General features: G+C 69.6%; 1 protein-coding gene across 1 annotated transcript in view; it reads right to left on the reverse strand.

Moving 5' to 3' along the window:
• Positions 1-6,436: 6,436 nt before the first annotated feature.
• The window catches only part of TBC1D22A (TBC1 domain family member 22A), a 97,526-nt gene continuing 88,014 nt past the window's right edge, over positions 6,437-15,948 (reverse strand). Inside the window, exons 12-13 of the mRNA XM_037513374.2 lie at positions 12,737-12,832; positions 6,437-7,181 (exon numbers count right to left, since the gene is read on the reverse strand). Coding sequence (XP_037369271.1) covers positions 7,053-7,181; positions 12,737-12,832 — 225 coding nt within the window. The 3' untranslated portion in view covers positions 6,437-7,052. The remainder of the gene's footprint in view (positions 7,182-12,736; positions 12,833-15,948) is intronic.

The following is a 15,948-nucleotide window of genomic DNA, read 5'->3' on the forward strand; positions in this document are numbered from 1 at the left end:
CCAGGGTCCCCAAGGAGGGCCCCGGCGAGTCCCCAGTGCCGGGCCCAGGCGGGGCTTTGCCAACCCTCAGGCCGCAGCCCCCGCCCCCCGGCCCCCCCCGACCCACGGGCTGGGGTGAGCAGACGCGCCGCCCTTGGGGGGTCAGCGTCCCACCCAAGCCGAGGCTCGTCGCCACCAGTCACCGGCGCACGATGAGGTGATTGCACGTCAGGGTGACGAGGACCTCTCGTCGAGAGCGTGACGACCCCAGGAAGACGTCCTAGCCCCCCAGCCTCGCGCCGGCGCAACGGCACCCCCGCGCCCGCCACGGGGCACGCAAGCAGTAACTTGGCAAATCCACGGGCTCTTTTGGGAGCAGGCAGCGGGCAGCGGGCGGGCAGCGCAGGGGTGAGTGGGGCAGCGGCCACGGCCAGCCAAGGGGTCACTGGTGGTCCCCCCAGCCAGTGGAGCCCCGTGGGGGGCACCCCAGGGGCCCGCACCCGCCCCTGGAGCACCCTACCACTGCTCCTCGCCGGTGGGTCCACCCTCGCGCCCAGCCAGCCTGGCCCGTGAGCCTGCCCGTCATGGACGCCCACCTCCCGCCACTGCCCGGGACAAGGCGAGGGCGTGGCGGACGCCCGCACCAGCTTGGGGTGCAGACGGGCCAGCCTGAGGGCCGCGCGGCCGGGGGCCCAGCCACGCTGGACGGACAGGCCGCGAGGGGGCGGTCGGCAGAGCCGGGAGGCGGCGGCTTCACGGGCACCGAGGGCGACACTGAGGCCCGGGGCGGCCAGGCCGGACAGCTCAGGAGCCAGCGCGGCTGCGGGAAGGCGCCCCAGAGCCTGACCCTGAGGGGGGCCGGCGTCCCTGCCCGCCACCCGCTGGGCGGGGCGTCTGCAGGCCCCGGGCAAGGGCGAGGGCCCCAAGGCTGGGGGCTCCAGCGGGCAGGGGTGGCGGGGCTGAGGCCACGGCCCCCCACGCCGCCTCCCCCCCGCCCCTCCCCCCAGCCCCGTCCCTGCGGGGCGCCCGGGTCATCAGTGGACCCACAAAATTAAATATCTGAAAGATGTTGGGAACGTGTCTCGGTTTCCACGGCAACGGGAGCATAATTCACATTCCGCAGCCGCCCGCAGCTCATCTCCCGGCGCGCGGGTGGCCAATTATTTCTAACAGCCAGTCTGGGCCGCCGGCCTGGGCCGTCCCCGCCAGCACCCGGGGGGGCCGTGCGGACGGCCCCGAGAGGTAACCCAGGCCCCCACCGGCGGGGTGCAGGGAGGCGCTCCCCCCGCTTGTCCCTCGGTGGGGGGCGGGAGGCGCCCAGGCCAGCCGCTGAGGGGTCAGGCAGGAGGGGGAGGGGGCGGGGGACCCCGCAAGGTCCTGCTGGCTGGGGCGCGAGGGCCTCAGGCCTGGCCAACCCCTGTCCAGGGCCGGCCCCGTGGGCCCCGCACCTCGCTCCAGGCCGGGGGCACCGCGCCGGGTCGGGCCCGCGGGCGAGGCTGCTCCCCGGGTCAGCCCCTCCCCACGCACCCTGGCCGCGGCCCCGTCTTTGTGTGGAGATGACAGAAAAGAAACATGTGACAGTCTCTTAAACAAACTGCGGAGAAATGTCACAGAAATGAAACTTTTGGAAACGGGGTGGGAGGCGGGTCGTGGCGCGGGGGCGTCCGGGGCAGCGCAGGGGGCAGCGGGGCAGCACGGGAGGCCGGGCCGGCGCCCACCGCTCTCCGAGGGCTTCAGGCGGGGCGAGCCTGGGGCTGGGGCCCGGCCCCCTCCCGGGACCGTGGCCTGAACAGCACCCTGGGGTGCCCCAGGCATCTCTGGGCCTCGGGCTTCTCTCAGCCGCCGGGGGGCGCGGAGGCACCCGGGGGGCTCAGGACATCCCACCTCTGCGCCCCGCTCCATCTCCAAAGCCCCCCCACCCAGCAGGGCCCCACCCCCCGCACAGGCCTGGGCCTTCCCTGGACCGGGCTGCCGAGGAGGGCGGCTCTCCGGACGCCCCACCCCGGCCCCCACGTTCCGCCCCCGCCCGCCTCCTGCTCGCTCCCGCGCTCTGGCCCCCACGGCCCAGGCTGCCGGGACACCCTCACTCAGGAGTCCGTGAGGACGGATTTCCGCTCTCGGGGTGAACGCCGAGGAGCCGGATCGCGTGGTGAGAAGCCGCCGCCCTCCCGTCCACGCGTGGGGCGTCCCTGGGCCTCGGCCGCAGGCGTGTCCTGGCGTCCGGCTTGTCCCCATGGCCTCTGCCGGGCGCTAGCCGCTGCCCGTCCTCCGGGTGAGGACTTGCTCGGTCTTCACCTTTTTTGCCGGGTTGCCCGTTGGCCTACGCGAGGCTGCAGTTTGGTGCGTTCTGGAAACAATCCTCTGCCGCGTGTCTCGCAAAAATGTCCTCCCCGGGCGGCTGCTCAAACGCTTGCTGTGGCATCTCTTCAGGGGCTCCCTGAGGCGCGGCAGGCTGAGCGCAGCGCTGTGAAGCCGTCCACAGCCTCCACAGCGTGGGTTCGGTTCCCGGCCGCCCGGGGAGCTCCGACACGGAGCAGCAGACTCTCCCGTCTCCCCGCGGCCCCCTCAGCAGTGGATCTCAGTGGATCCGCCTGTTCTGCTCCCCGCTCTGTCTCTGGGGAGTCCTCTGGCCTGTACCCCCACACCTCTGGCCTGCACCCCAGTTCTTGTGTGCATAAATATATCTTCAAAAATAGAACCCAGAAAGAAGCTCGGGACCTTCTGGTCCAGACCCTGCTGCCGGCAGCCCTCTGGGCCCAGGGCCGCCGCGGAGCCCCCTCGGTGGGCAGCTGCGGGCGGGCGGGGAATCCTCACCCACCGCTGAGGCACCGTGGCTGCGTCCAGCGCAGCCTCCCCTCTGGGTGACGGTGGCGTTTCTAGATCACCCCTCTTCTGTGGGCTGCACACCACCCGCGCCCCGCCGGCCGCGCCGACAGCCCACCCACCCCGCGCGCCGGCGCCGGGGGCCGCACCCGCACCCCTTGCTGGAGACAGACGCCAGCCGGGTCCCCAACCGCCCGACAGCGGCGGAGTCAGCTGCGCAGGTGCTCACAGGCGTCCCGGCGCCTGCCAGGGGCGCGTCTCCCCGGCCCGATGCTTTCGGTGGAAGCTTCCGGAGGCTGCGGGCCCAGCATGCGCAGGGCAGGGACCCGCTGGGAGACGCGCCCTCGCCCCCTCCTGCGGCTCACGGAGCTGCCGGCGCCGCGGAGGACCTGAACCCCTTGCCGAAGGCGCCGGCGAGCTGGCCCGCTGGCCGGAAAGCAGGCCTGAGGGTGGGGGGCACTCGGGACGGGGGGGCCGCGCCATCACCCACGCCCCACACCCCGCGGTCTCCGCACACCCACAGGCAGCCCGGCCCGGAGCGTGGGCGCTGACGGGGGTGCCGGGGAGCATGGTGTGACCGCGCCCCCCGCGACGGCCGCGCCCAGGGGCAGAAGCCGCCCTCCTGCCGGCCGGGGCAGGGCCCCCCACAGCCCTGCCGGCCGCCCCCTTCACTCATCCCTGCACTACGGCCTTCAGAGGGCAAATTTTAGGGTATTTTTACCTTTTTTTTTCCTTTCAACTGTCAGCGTTGCAGCGGCGCGGCCTGCAGCTCACCCGCCGTCAGAGCAGCGGCGCCGGCCCCAGGGCCGCAGGCGAGCGCGGAGGGGGGCCCGGGGAGCGGGCACCTGCTCATCGCCCCCTCAGGCTCGGCCCGCGAGGAGCCTCACGACCTCACACCGTGGGCGCGGCCTGCTCCCCACACCCCCAGGCCCGCCCGCCCGCCCCCCCCGAAGGCTTCTCCTGACGCCCCGGCCCAGCGGCTGCCGCGTGTTCCGGCGCGTTTCTGCCGTCAGCGCCCCGGAGGGGAGTAAACGCTTTCTAAAGAAATTTAAGTCGTATTTTCCAGAAGTGTGTTCTGGGATTTTAACCTTCGGGGATGCGAACGCTCCGGGCGCCACGCCGGCCGCCGTCTTCCCGGGGCGGCTCCCGAACCCCGAGTCTGCTGCACCCCCGGCTCCGCTGTGTCCTCGCCTCGCTCTTCTCCAGCCCCTCAGCTTCCTCCGCGCTTGCGCGCGCCCGGCGGGCTTTATTTCACATGTTCACCCTCATTTTTCCACCTTCTGAATTTCCATTTGTTTCCATCTTCTTGATCCTTCAGATGCGCTGAAGGGTTTGCCGTCTCCTCACAGGCCACGCCGAGGCTCCGCGTTCTCCCCTCGCTCCACGGCCGCAGCCCAGTCTTGGGCGCTCCTTCCCGGCCTCGCGCCGTGCCTGCCCCCCCCCCGCCACGGGGTGCACGCGCGTGTGCAGGCGCGGCACACACGGGCTCCGGCCCCACGCCCTCTCGGTGCCGCGGCCACCGCCCGCAGCGGCCGCCTCAGCCCGCACACGCCTCGCGGCTGGCGCTCCTGCCGGGCCGGCCGTCTGCAGACGCGCCTCGCGCGCCGGGGTCAACGCGCTCTGCTCGTGGGGAGCGACATTCCTTCCACGAAGAATTGAAGATCAGCCGCTCGCATCTGAATCTCTCGTAACCACCCACCCCCCCGCCCCGCCCCCCCCCCCCCCCCCCCCCGCCGCCACATGGCCACAGGCGAGCGAGCGGGCCTGTCCCGCTGTGCCGGGGCGGCCTGTCCCGCAGGGAAGCCCCTGCCAGCGTGCTGAGGGCAGGCCCCGGGGCCCCTTCCGCCAGGCGGCCCTCTGTCCTCGTGAACGCCCGCCGCACACCGCGCGGGGTCCGGCCACGCCCGGCCGGTTGTCTCCCTCACGCTGACCTTCCTCATCCTCTTGTCTCCGGCCTGAGCCCGAGCGAGGTTTCTCATATATGGTGCCGCCGCCGTCTACACAGCAGGGCGGCCGCCTCCGGGTGCGCGCAGGAGCGCGCTGTCACGCCCGGGCCTCCCTGGGCGCCTGCGGCCCCGCCGGCCCCCCCCCCCCCCCCCCCCCCGCCCCCCGGCTTCCCCGACTCGGCTGCTCTCTCCCGCTGCTTCCTTCCGCCGCTCTCCTGGAAGCCACGCGCCCATCTTTAAAATGTAGCCCCAGAATTTTATTTATTTTTATTTTATTTCTTTTTATCCCCAGAATTTTAAATTCTTAAGCTTATGTTTTCTAAGATGGTCCCAGGAAAATGGGCTGAGCTGCCCAGGCCCGAGGGCTGCGGCCACTCTGCGCTGCGGTCAGCGAGGGTGCTGGAGAAGCCCCCCCAGGCCCGGGGGACGCGCCCGGAAAGGCAGACGCGCCTCGCAGCCCCACAGCGACGGGAGAGGCGGAGGCCACCGCGCACAGCACGGGGACGCGCGGATCACGCTGGGCGCGCGGCGAGTAACACGCGGGCGTCAGTCAGGCTTTTCAGGAATTTTAATGTGAAAAAATGCCGAGGAATGAGCCCAACAAGACGCCCGAGGCAGGCCCCTTGCTGCCTGCTCCGGCAGCGGCAGGCAGGAGGCGCTGCCAGGGGGGCGCTGGGGCCCGCGGCCACACACGGCAGCTGGCCGGGCACAGCAGGGCGGGCGCCGAGGGCGTGGGGGGACCGGGACCCGCACACCCGTAAGTTTAAAATGGAAACCACTGTGGCAAACCCCGCGCCGGCCTGAGGGTGGCCGACACACCCCCACGGAATGCCACGTCTAGAGGAACACCCGAGAGGGCCCGTGTCCCGGGGGCAGCCCAAGTGCACCCCAGGAGCACGGCAGACCGCGAGCCCCTCCTGGGGGGATCCACGCCACAGAAAGGGACGAGAACGGCCACGGGCGCGAGGTCCTCCCCGCAGGACGGGCAGCCACCCCGCTGACACGGCAGAAGCAGGCAAGAGCAGACTACGGCTAAGAAGTCAGGTGCTGTGCCTGGGATGGGGCACCCGGAAGATTCGGGGTTCAACCTCTCCCTGGGCCCTGCTGGCTTTGCCGTCACCCATGGTCCTGAGGCCCCCGTGGGCTTCAGCAAGACCAAGCGTCCACCCCCGCCAGGCCTAGAGGCGGAGGGCAGCCTGAGCAAAGGCCAGAACTGAGACATGGCTGCCGCAGGGCTGGGCCAAGGCCCTGACTGCAGGCGGGCAGCCCCCGAAATCCTCTGCCCCCCAAAGGGGAGTCAGGGACGAGGGCCAAGCCGGCGGCTGCTCGGTCCCATCATGCCCGTGTCTCACACCTGCTCGGGCTCGGGTCGCCCACGCCTCACGCGGCCTTCGCCATTACGCTCGCAGGAGGGGCCCGGACCGCTCTGTGCTTCCGGGATCCCATCTGGAGAGCGAGTCGCCCCGACAGGCAGGCCTGCCGAGTCCCCGACATCGGGCTGCACGATGGGGGGTCACTCAGCCAACTGGGCGGAGCCCCAGGAGACTCTTGCTGGACGCCCAGGAGGGGGCTGATGGGTGCTGGTACAGGAGGCCCTGACCGGGGGGGAGGGGGTGAGTGGGGTGGGGGGGGCTGGCACCTGTGCTCGTGCCACACCCCACGGAATGGCCCAAGCCAAGAAGTGCTCACAAAAAGAGGCACCCCCGCCGTGCCCCCCCAGCCCCTCCTCCCTCTCTGGCAGCCGAGGCAGGAGACCCGAGAACAGCAGGGGTCAGGGCGGTGGCCATGACCCGAGGGCCATCCGGTCCCCGCCGGCCACACACCTGTGCCAGGCGCCCGCTGTGCAGGCGGGAGCCCCCATCTCCAGCACTGTGGGGGAGCCCCACGGTGCATGGGGGTGCGGTCCTGACAGGGCCCCTCGCTTGGGCCCAGCAACAGGCACTGGCCGTGGGGCCGCGGACGGCAGGGGTCGGGGGTCAGGCTGTGCCTCACATTTCAGTTTGTGTTTTATTCTCTTTCACTCAACAGAATAGAACTTTGCGTTGCAAAGCAGGCGCAAGGGGCTGCCCCGGCGGCCCGGCGGCAGGCAGCGGCCTCTCCAGCGGGCGCGCCCTCGGCCCCGGCGGGCGGAGGTGGTCATTTGGCAAGGCCTCTCCAGGGACCCGTCTCGGCCCACACGGCTGGGCCTCCCTGGCTCTCTTTGGTATCTCGGAAAACAGGCCGCCCGCCCGGCCAGGCCCTGGACCCCATCCGGGCCCCGCCTGGCCAGCTCCCGGCAGGCTGACCCCAGCCGCTCCGGCCGGCTCATCTCTTGTAGTGATTGGGGGCGTCGGCGAAGGCGAACTTCAGGCGGTAGGCCTCGGCCAGCAGCAGGCTGACGTCCTCGTCGCCCCAGTGGGCCGTGGGCAGGTTCTGCAGGAAGAGCAGCAGCTCCTGGGGAGAGAGAGGCCGGTGACTCACTGCGGGCACCGTGCGGCCCGGGGGGGGCCCGAGGGGCGACGGGGGCGGCGAGGCCTTGCAGCCGGGAGGGGCTCCAGACGGGCTCTCTCTGGAAGTCAGGGAGGCAGGGCAGCTCTCGGCGGTTCCGGAGCATCTGCCAGGCGCACCTGCGGCCTCTCCTTGCCCCTCCTCCCTCAGGCCAGGGCTGGGCACGGGGCAGGGGCTGGGGCTCTGGGCTGAGGTGCCGCCCTCCTCCACCCCACAGGTGGCAGAGACCAGCAGGCCCCACGGCGCCCCGCCTGCGGGACGCAGCAGCCCGCAGACCCTGCCCAGCCGCTCCTCGCAGCCTCCTCCCGGGTGTCCCGGGCAGCTGAGGGGGGCCCACCACCGTGCCCACCTCTGCCCTGGCCGTCTCTTGCCGTGGGGCCCCTCTGAGACCCCCACAGCCCATGTGGCTGGGAGGACCGCGGTGGCGCCCTGCACGGATGCAGGACGGCGGGGCGCGGGCCTCGGCTTCCTGGCGACAGGGCTCCTCGTTGCCACCTGGACTGCCAGGCCTGGCACGCGGGAGGTGGGCCCGCGTCAGGTGTGCTGCTCTCAACAGACGGACGCGTGCCGCCCACATGGGCCCTGCATCCCCCGCCCCGCCCCAGGCCGCCCCACTCCGCGGCCGCGCGCTGGGCCTGGCTTGATGCCCCGTCCTCGGTCCCATTTCCTTTTGCATTTTGGATACTTTCTGGGGCCTTTAAATTGAATTCACGGAGCAAATTTCACTGGCAGAGTGTCCCCGGGGACAGATCAGCATCAATCTGCTGTCTCTCACCATTAGAGGCGACTTACACGGTGCCAACCCAATTCTGGGCAGGTCGTAAATAAATACCGTTGGCTTTATTTTTAATCCACTTCGCTCCATATTATCACGACCTCGCTGCTTGCAAGGTGAGGAGCAATCCCCTCCCATTACGGCCACGCCGACTCCGCTGCACACTCAATTTCAGAATCTAATTTAGTCCCCGGGTTCCCTGCATGGAGGGAGAATAGAAATGCCCGGGCCTCGCAGCCCGCAATGCTAAAGAAGGAAAAATCTATCCGGATGACCTTTCCGGGAGGCAAGGAACACAGCCGAGCCCGCCCTGAGAGCCCGTTTCTCTCTGAAGAGGGCTGCCCGGCCCGCGCGCGGGCTACACGTCTGCACGCCTCAGCGCGCCGGCAGGGCCGCCGGGAACACCCGGGGACGGCCAGGATGGAGGGAGGGCCCGGCCGGCCCCAGCCCCGTCCAGCCAAGAGGAGGGGCCGTTCCTCCGAAACCTTAACCTCCCCCAACACCGGCAGGACGGAATGAAGGACCCGCCCCAGACTGGAGGAGACCCGAGGCCCCGCCCTGCGTGCGGGAGATGCGGCCTTAGGCCGGGCGGCCGGAGGAGGAGACGCTCCTGCACGCGCCAGGCCTCGCCCCGGGGCCACGAACCCGTCCTGGTCACAAGCTGGGGGACCTATCCCGTCTGCCTTCACGGGATGAACAGGCCCCGAGCACCCCGGCCGCGGCGGCTGGAGTTCTGGGGCCAGAGGCTCCTCGTGGCCTGGTCAGTCCACAGAGGTCTTCGCAGAGCAGAGTCTCCCCAGCGCCGGCAGGGTGGGCGCTGCCAGCTCCTGCTCCCAGCAGGGGTGGGGAGGGGGCTCCGGTCCCGGACCCGTCCCCAGGAGACAGAAGGGGCCCTACCGGGCCACGGCCAAGGTCGGGCTCTCTCCCCGCACCTTCTCCCAGACCCGTCGCCCAGGGGACAGCGCGTGGGGGGACAGCGCCCGGGCGGAGCGTGCAGGAGCAGCCCTGGCACGTCTGTCCGCTGGGCTAGCTCCAGGCGCGAACCCAGGCGAGCCCACCTCGGCCCCATGCGGCACCTCCAGGCCCCAGCGTCTGATCACGGGGCGCAAGGGCCCCCCTCAGCGCAGCGATGAGGATAACAGGCCCGGAGCACCTGTGTCCTGCGTTCACGGCGGCCGGAGAGACTGCCGCGCCGGCCCAGGGCAGACGCTGAGCCCCAGTGGGCTGCTGGCAGGGACGGGGCTCGGCGGGCTGGGGAGTCCCCGTGGGGGTGCCCGGGCCAGAGGTTCTCGAGCTGCCTGGCCCTATGGGGAGGTCCCGGCGCCCTGCAGAAGGGCACGAGGACCGGTGCGCGTGCCTGGCATGGCAACACCACACCAGGCGGACACATGAGCTGCGCCCACGCCCAGTCTGGCTGGGCCAACGACCCTCGCTGAGAATTCGACACACAAATGAGAGAAGAGCAAAGATATTTTCTTTGCATGAGGAATTAAAAGATCAGTGCAACGGCCTCTGTGTGCTTTACCTCAAAAAACAAACACCCCAAAATTGAATAGAGAAATCCTATCTTGTTTGCCCTGAAAATCCTCAAACTAATTAGGGTAACAGAATGAACACCCCGCGCGCACGAGGGCTTTCTGGGTGGAACGTGGGGCGTGAGGCGGCACCTTCCCTCACCCCCTCCTCTCGTTTCACTCTCGGGGGCATCAGGGTGGAGACGAGCCAAGGATCCTCACCTCCTGCTGGGGCCCTGGGGGCGGGCGCGGGGAGGTTGGTCCAGGCACCCGCAGGGACCTGGTCTGGGGGCTTTGGAGGGAAGGGACAGTGCACCCTTGGCCATCGCCTCCTGGGTAAGGGTGGCCCCACGCCAAGGCCCACAGGCACTGCCCCGGCCCCTCTATTGCGGTCTCGCCCGGAGACCAGCTGCTGCTGAACAAGCCCGCAGCAGGGACACAGGGGTGTGGGCACTCGGGCAGGCTGCGGGGCAGGGGCTGCAGAATGGAGGCTTCTGAGGGGGCCAGAGCCCCCCGGGTGGGAGGGCCGGTCTCCAGGAAACGGGGGCTTTTTGCGGCCACCCAGCCTCCTACCTCCTGCTTGAATGCACCTCCAGGGCCGGCAGTGCCCGGGGCCGGAGCCGTGAGGGGCACACAGGTCAGTGGGCAGGAGGTGGGCGAGCGGGAGGCGGCATTCTAACGAGGCGGGGATGCAATTACGCTTCTTGGGGGAGGGAACAGATGAGGCTCTCCAAGCCGATCTGCCTTAGGTATCAAACACCAGTAATGAGGTAATAAGGGCCTTTCAATTAATGACTTGAGTGGAGGGATCACCTTAACAGCAAGACGAATTCCCAGGCAGAAACGCACAGGGAGAGACGCTGCCAAGGCCTGGCTCCGGCTGCCCCGGGCGTCACCTCCGGGCAGGCTGGCCCGATGGAGACCTCTGGGAGGATCGGGAAGCCGCGGGCGCCAGGCCAGAGGAGCAGGGCTGAGCAGAGAGGCCACCTCCCAGCAGGCAGAACAGGCCACCTTGGTGCAGCACAGGAGCTGTGGCCGCCACAGCACAGGCCAGGGTACAGCGTGGGCATGGTGGCACCGGCCACCTGGAGCTGCTGCCCACCCCTGCACCACGGCCAGACCCCACCCCTCCCAGCCCTGTAGCCAGCAGGGGGCGCCTGGTCAGAGGCCGGCCACAAGGCACGTCCTGGAAGGGCCTGTCCATCCTGCAGGTTGACATGTCCCCCAAAAAGCCAGCCTGCAGGGCCAGGGTCTGTGCATCCCATGGGGACACGAGGTGGAGAGGCAGCCCGCGCCAAGCGCTGACAGCGTGCAGCACGCACGCCCAGCCAGGGCCACGCCTGCCACATGGGAGGCAGCCACCACCAGCACAGCAGCAGAACCACCGCAGCCCGCAGGAGGAAGGGCTGGTTCTTCAGAGAGCAAAACAGGACAGGATCAGGCCTTTCTGTTGCCTGTTCCGCAGAGTCTGAGGGCAAGTGTGCGCGTGTGCATGTGTGTGCATGCGTGTGTGTGCGTGTGTGCCCATGTGTATGCAGCAACAGCAGCTGCAGCAAGCCCTCCCCTTCCGTCATCTCAAGGGCCAGCCCCGCCCTTGAGGGCCCTCCCCCCGCAGGGTAATAAGCACCAGCGCCCCCTCATGCTCCCCCTCCTCTTTCAGGGTCCTGAGGGGTCCCCTGGGTGCCCCCAGCCTAGAGAGCACACGGGCCCCCCGGTGTCCTCAGGCAGTGTGGCTAGCACCCTCTGGGCGGCGGCCCCAGACCTGGACACTGGCCCCGGGCCTGCGCTCCAGGCCGCCCGGACAGACGCCTGTGGTCACTGTGCTCCCTCGCCGGTGCCTGAGCTGGCAGGGCCAGGCGAGGCTGCTGCAGCAATGAGGCTCTGGGTTACGAGCAGATGGACAGATGGACAAAGGGAGCAGAGCGCGCCTCCCAGGCCGCAGAGGAGCGGGCTCCACACTGAGACCAGCCTGCGGGCAGCACCCGCGGCAGACTCCCGCCGCCCACCGCAGAGCGGGAAGGGTCACTGCCAAGCCACCAGTGCTGTCCGGGCAGCCACTTGGAGGGGCGGGGCTTCTCGAGGAAGAGACCTGGCTGCCCTCTGACACGACAGGCCCTGTTCTCTGAGCCTCAGCCCCGCACCCCGAGAAGGCCCCTTGGAGAAAGTCGGGGCCCCCGGGGGCACTGGGGCAGCAGGGAGGAGCCTGCGCAGCCCCCTGCAGAAAGAGGGGTTGGCCAGAACCCCAAGGGTGGGCTTCTCCTGTCTCTGACCCCCAGCCCCCGCGGCCCTCCCACCTGCCAGAGGCAGCAGTCAGGCCACCTGCGCCTCTGGCCTTGGCTGGAGTCCAGAGGAGCCCAGAGGGGCCGGCCCCGCTGCTCTCTGCCAGGCAGCGCCAGGCCTCCCCGTTCCTCTGTGAGCGCACCCCCAAGGAGGAACCTCCAGCCTGAGTCAAAGCCCAGTGGCCCCGCGAGGCCCTGCCAGACCTCAGGCGGCAGCAGTGAGGGTCCTGGGTGTGGCAGGTCAGAGCAGCCGTGGGGCCGCACTGACCAGCCTCTCAGAGGCATTGATGCCCCCCACAGCCCAGCCTGCCCCTGCCTGCAGGCTCTGCTACCCACATGTCCCCTGCTGGGCAGGCCCCTCTCCTGAGAAGCTCGGGACGCACGCTGGGCTGCAGGAGGCCGGGGCGGGCCCTCCGAGCGATGGCCACAGCAGGCTCGAGCGGCCAGTAGGTCCCGCAGACACGCAGCCCCCGGGCCAGCAAGCGGAGGGGCGCTCAGAGCACACGGAGGCACAATAACCCGCTTAGAGATTAGCTGCCAATTGACCCAATTTTGTCTTTGAAATGTCTTACAATGGTAAAGATGATTGATCTCTGCCTTGGCATTTCGTGACATTTGCTGCCAAAGGAACCAGAGCACACAGGCCGAGGCAGCCCCGCAGAACCCCACCGAAGGCGCCTGCACCACCGCCGCCGGGCCACGGGCCTCGGACACCGCCCCTGCGGCCCACACCCCAAGCTAGCCATGGACACCGCGTGCTGACCCGCACAGCCCCACATGCCGCCGCCCGGGCCGACGCAGGCGCAGCCCGGGCCTCCGTGCGCCGCAGGAGGGTGGCAGTGAACACAGCGGCGCCCCCCAAAATCTCCCATCATCACCCCACGAGCTAAATCCTAGTAAACATCTCTCCACGGAGAACCGAGCCGCTCTTACCTGGAAATCCCTCTCCTGCAGGATGTCTCTCCTCCAGCGCACGAGGAAGGCGGCGCAGACGTACAGGTGGAAGCGGGAGAAGCCCTCGGGCTCGGCCTGTGGGGAGAGCGAGACGGGAGGCGTGGGCGAGGGTCCCGCCCCGGCCACAGGCCCTCGGAAGGCCCAGGCCGCTGGCCCTCAAGACTCGTCCCACGGACGCCGCCCGGTCAGGCCAGCCGCTGGCACAGGCGAGTGGGCAGACGGCCCCGGCGCGACCCCAAGCGCCACCTCCTCCAGACGGCCGAGGCGGGGCCCCGGGGACGCAGGCCAGACCTGGCCAACCACGTTTAGTAGCCGACGCCGCCTGCGGCCAGAAGCTGCTTGAAAACGCGCGGCTGTTCCTGCGGGGAGCCCGCGCGGCCCCTCGGCCCGCAGCGGCCAGCGGGTCCCCAGAGCCGGGGCGGCCAGGCCGAGTCCTGTCGCGCTGACTGCGGCCGATCTCGCAGCCCGGGGCCCTCCACCCCGATATGACCACGTGAGGCCTGCTCGGCCTCCCTCGCCCGTCCGCGCAGCGGCCCGCTCATCTGCGGGCCGCTCCCGCCTGCGCCGGCCCTGGGGCCACGGCAGCTTGAGCCCCGCCCACTCTTGGGGGCACGCCCCGCTGGCACTCACGCTCCTTGGGACTTTGTTGCCGACCTGCCTTGAGGCTTGTGCCAGAGGTGGTTTTCTTTAGGGGAAAACTGCATTTATTTCTGCCAGTGCTGCGGGCACTGCCCCCAAGCCTGCTCCAAACGACATCTCCTGCTTGGTTTTCCCAGGACGAATGAGAAATGCCCACTGGGGCGCCAAACCCACGTGGGCGCAGACGAGGCTGGACGCGAGGGAGCCTCCTGGGCCACCCGCCTCCGCCCCGCGGCCCAGCTGCACCTGCTCTTCCAGCTCTCGAAGCCAGAAGCGGCAGCCAGCCCCAGAGACAGGGCGCCGTGGCGTGCGGCGGCCACGCCGGGTTCAGATTCTCCTCATTTCCAACAAAACTCCAAGCAGGCCTGTGCCGTGGAAGGCGATGCGTGCGCTAAAGTCGGTCTTGTGGAACAGACCAGAACGGCATGAGAAGCCCGAGGACAGGGAGGGGTGCGGGCGCACAGGACTCGCGGCACCCGGTGGGGGGGGGCGGGGGGCGCTGGGCACAAGGCCCCCACTCCGTCCTGACTCAGCCGGCCGGCAAGTCCACACACGCCCGAGCCGCGTGGCAAACACACCCCAGAGCCCTCCCTCGTGCCGCACAGCCCGGGGGCGGGGTAGCGGGGCGGGGGGGGGGGGGGGGGATCGGGACACGGCGTGCGAAAGCCAGACCCAAAGCGTCAGGCGGGAAATGTGAAACTCGGCAGCCCTGACGACAGACGGTGCGGCACTCGCGTGACCAAAGGCTGAGCGCACGCGCGGGCGCCGGGGCCAGCCCGGGGCCGGGGCAGAGTCTGTGCACCCCGAGGACCGACACGAGAAACTATCCAAGCGAAAGGACAAGTTGGCAGGCAGAGCCGAGCGTGGCCGGGGAAAGTGGCCACACCCCAGCAACAGGACGAAGTGCGCGGGTGTGCCAGGCCCAACCCGGGCCAAGAGGAGCTGGGGGCGGGTCCGCAGGGCCCGGGGCCCCAGGGCTCTGCGCGGGTGGGGGCGCGGCGGTGGCACCGGATGCTCCCCACGCGTGACCCAGGAGCGCGGGTGCCGGTGGGAGACGGACGGCTGAGCGCGAGCCGGGAACCGCAGCGGCCGCCGTGCCCCTCCAGCCCGGCGCCTCGCACACAAGGGAGCGCGGCTCGTCCACCCGGCCCGGCGCCGGCAGGGCACGTGAGCGAAGCCATCCAGCGGGCCGCGAAGGCGCGTCAGCGCGCCGCCTGCACAAAGCCGGAGGCCCTTCGCGTGACTCCAGCCGTCCGTGCAAACGCGCCAGCCAGCGGCGGCCGCAGACACGAACCGCGTGGGCGGGAGGGTGGCCCGTGCAGAGGGAGGGCGCTGCAGCGGCGACATAAATCTTAATTTCTAAATAAGAAATCAACAGAAGTGCTGAAGCAAGACGGCAAACAAAGCTGCAGACTCGGCGGAGTCTGGTCGTGGCAAAGTGACAGGAGCGACTTCGCTTCGCGCAGCAGCTCGTCGGCGCGTTGAGGGTTTTTCGTAAAGAAAAAGAAAACCCCTGGGGGCTGATCTGATCTTTCCTGAGATGTGTCGCGCGGAGGGGCCGGTCACGTCTGGGGCCCGGCTCCAGCCCCATCGCTTCCTCGTCAATCGGGTCCCGGGCGCAGGCGCAAGGCAGCCCCTGTCCCCACCCACCCCGAGGCCCGGGGCACCCCCATCTCAGAGCTGGCCCGCCCCCCACGGAGCGGGGCTGTTGGGGCAGGACGCCCCCGAGGCCCTGCGCCCCCCACTGTGGCGGAGGCAGCCCCCGGCCTCCAGGGCACCGTCTCGGGCACCGGCCTGCATCAGGTGCCGCAGCGGAACTGGTTTTGTTCACGGAATGACAGCCCGTGGGCCCAGGACCACTCCGCGGTTAGCTGGAGGCAAATTCCTTCTGTGTGACGCACTTTCTGGACTGCAGGAAGCCGGGCAAAGGAACAGCTCCCTCCTCGCTTTCATAATAGAGAAATTGTGATAAAAGGAACAATTTTTCACCTTTAATTGCGCCATTAAGCTTTCCTTGTAATTTCTGGCACTGAAATAAAAACCAACGGCCTCTGGCACCGGCGCGGGTCCGGCCTCGGGTGCGTGCAGCTGGGCTCTGGGCCGCTCGGGCGGGAACCGCCGCCTCTGCCGGGATCAGGAGCGCCGGCTCGGCCGTGCAAGCAAAGCCTCTGCTGTGATTTCCTGAGGAACGACGCCGGGCCGCCGGGCCGCACAGAGCGGGGGCCAGGAAGGCAGAGCCGGGGCGCGCAGAGCCAGACAGCAGCCCCGTAGGGACCAGCAGGCGCGGGACTGTGACCTGCACGCCGCAGAGCAGCCTGGGCCGGGGACAGCCGGCGGGTCGGCCACGCAGAGGCAGAGGCAGCACCTGGACCGGACCGCGAGCTCCTGCCCTTGAGGGCGGCCTGGGCTTCGGCGTGTCAGTGATCCCCACCCGCAGCGGCCCAGGGACGGTCGCTGTGGTCCGAGGAAAGACCAGCTGTGCGGCAGACCAGCACTGGACAGGGAAGGGGTCAGTGGTGTGGACCTGGCTCGGGAACCACAACGACCACTTC

This window comes from Talpa occidentalis, unplaced genomic scaffold (assembly GCF_014898055.3).
Source record: "Talpa occidentalis isolate TD23 unplaced genomic scaffold, MPIMG_talOcc4v2.1 talOcc4.16, whole genome shotgun sequence".
Taxonomy (NCBI): Eukaryota; Metazoa; Chordata; class Mammalia; order Eulipotyphla; family Talpidae; genus Talpa; species Talpa occidentalis.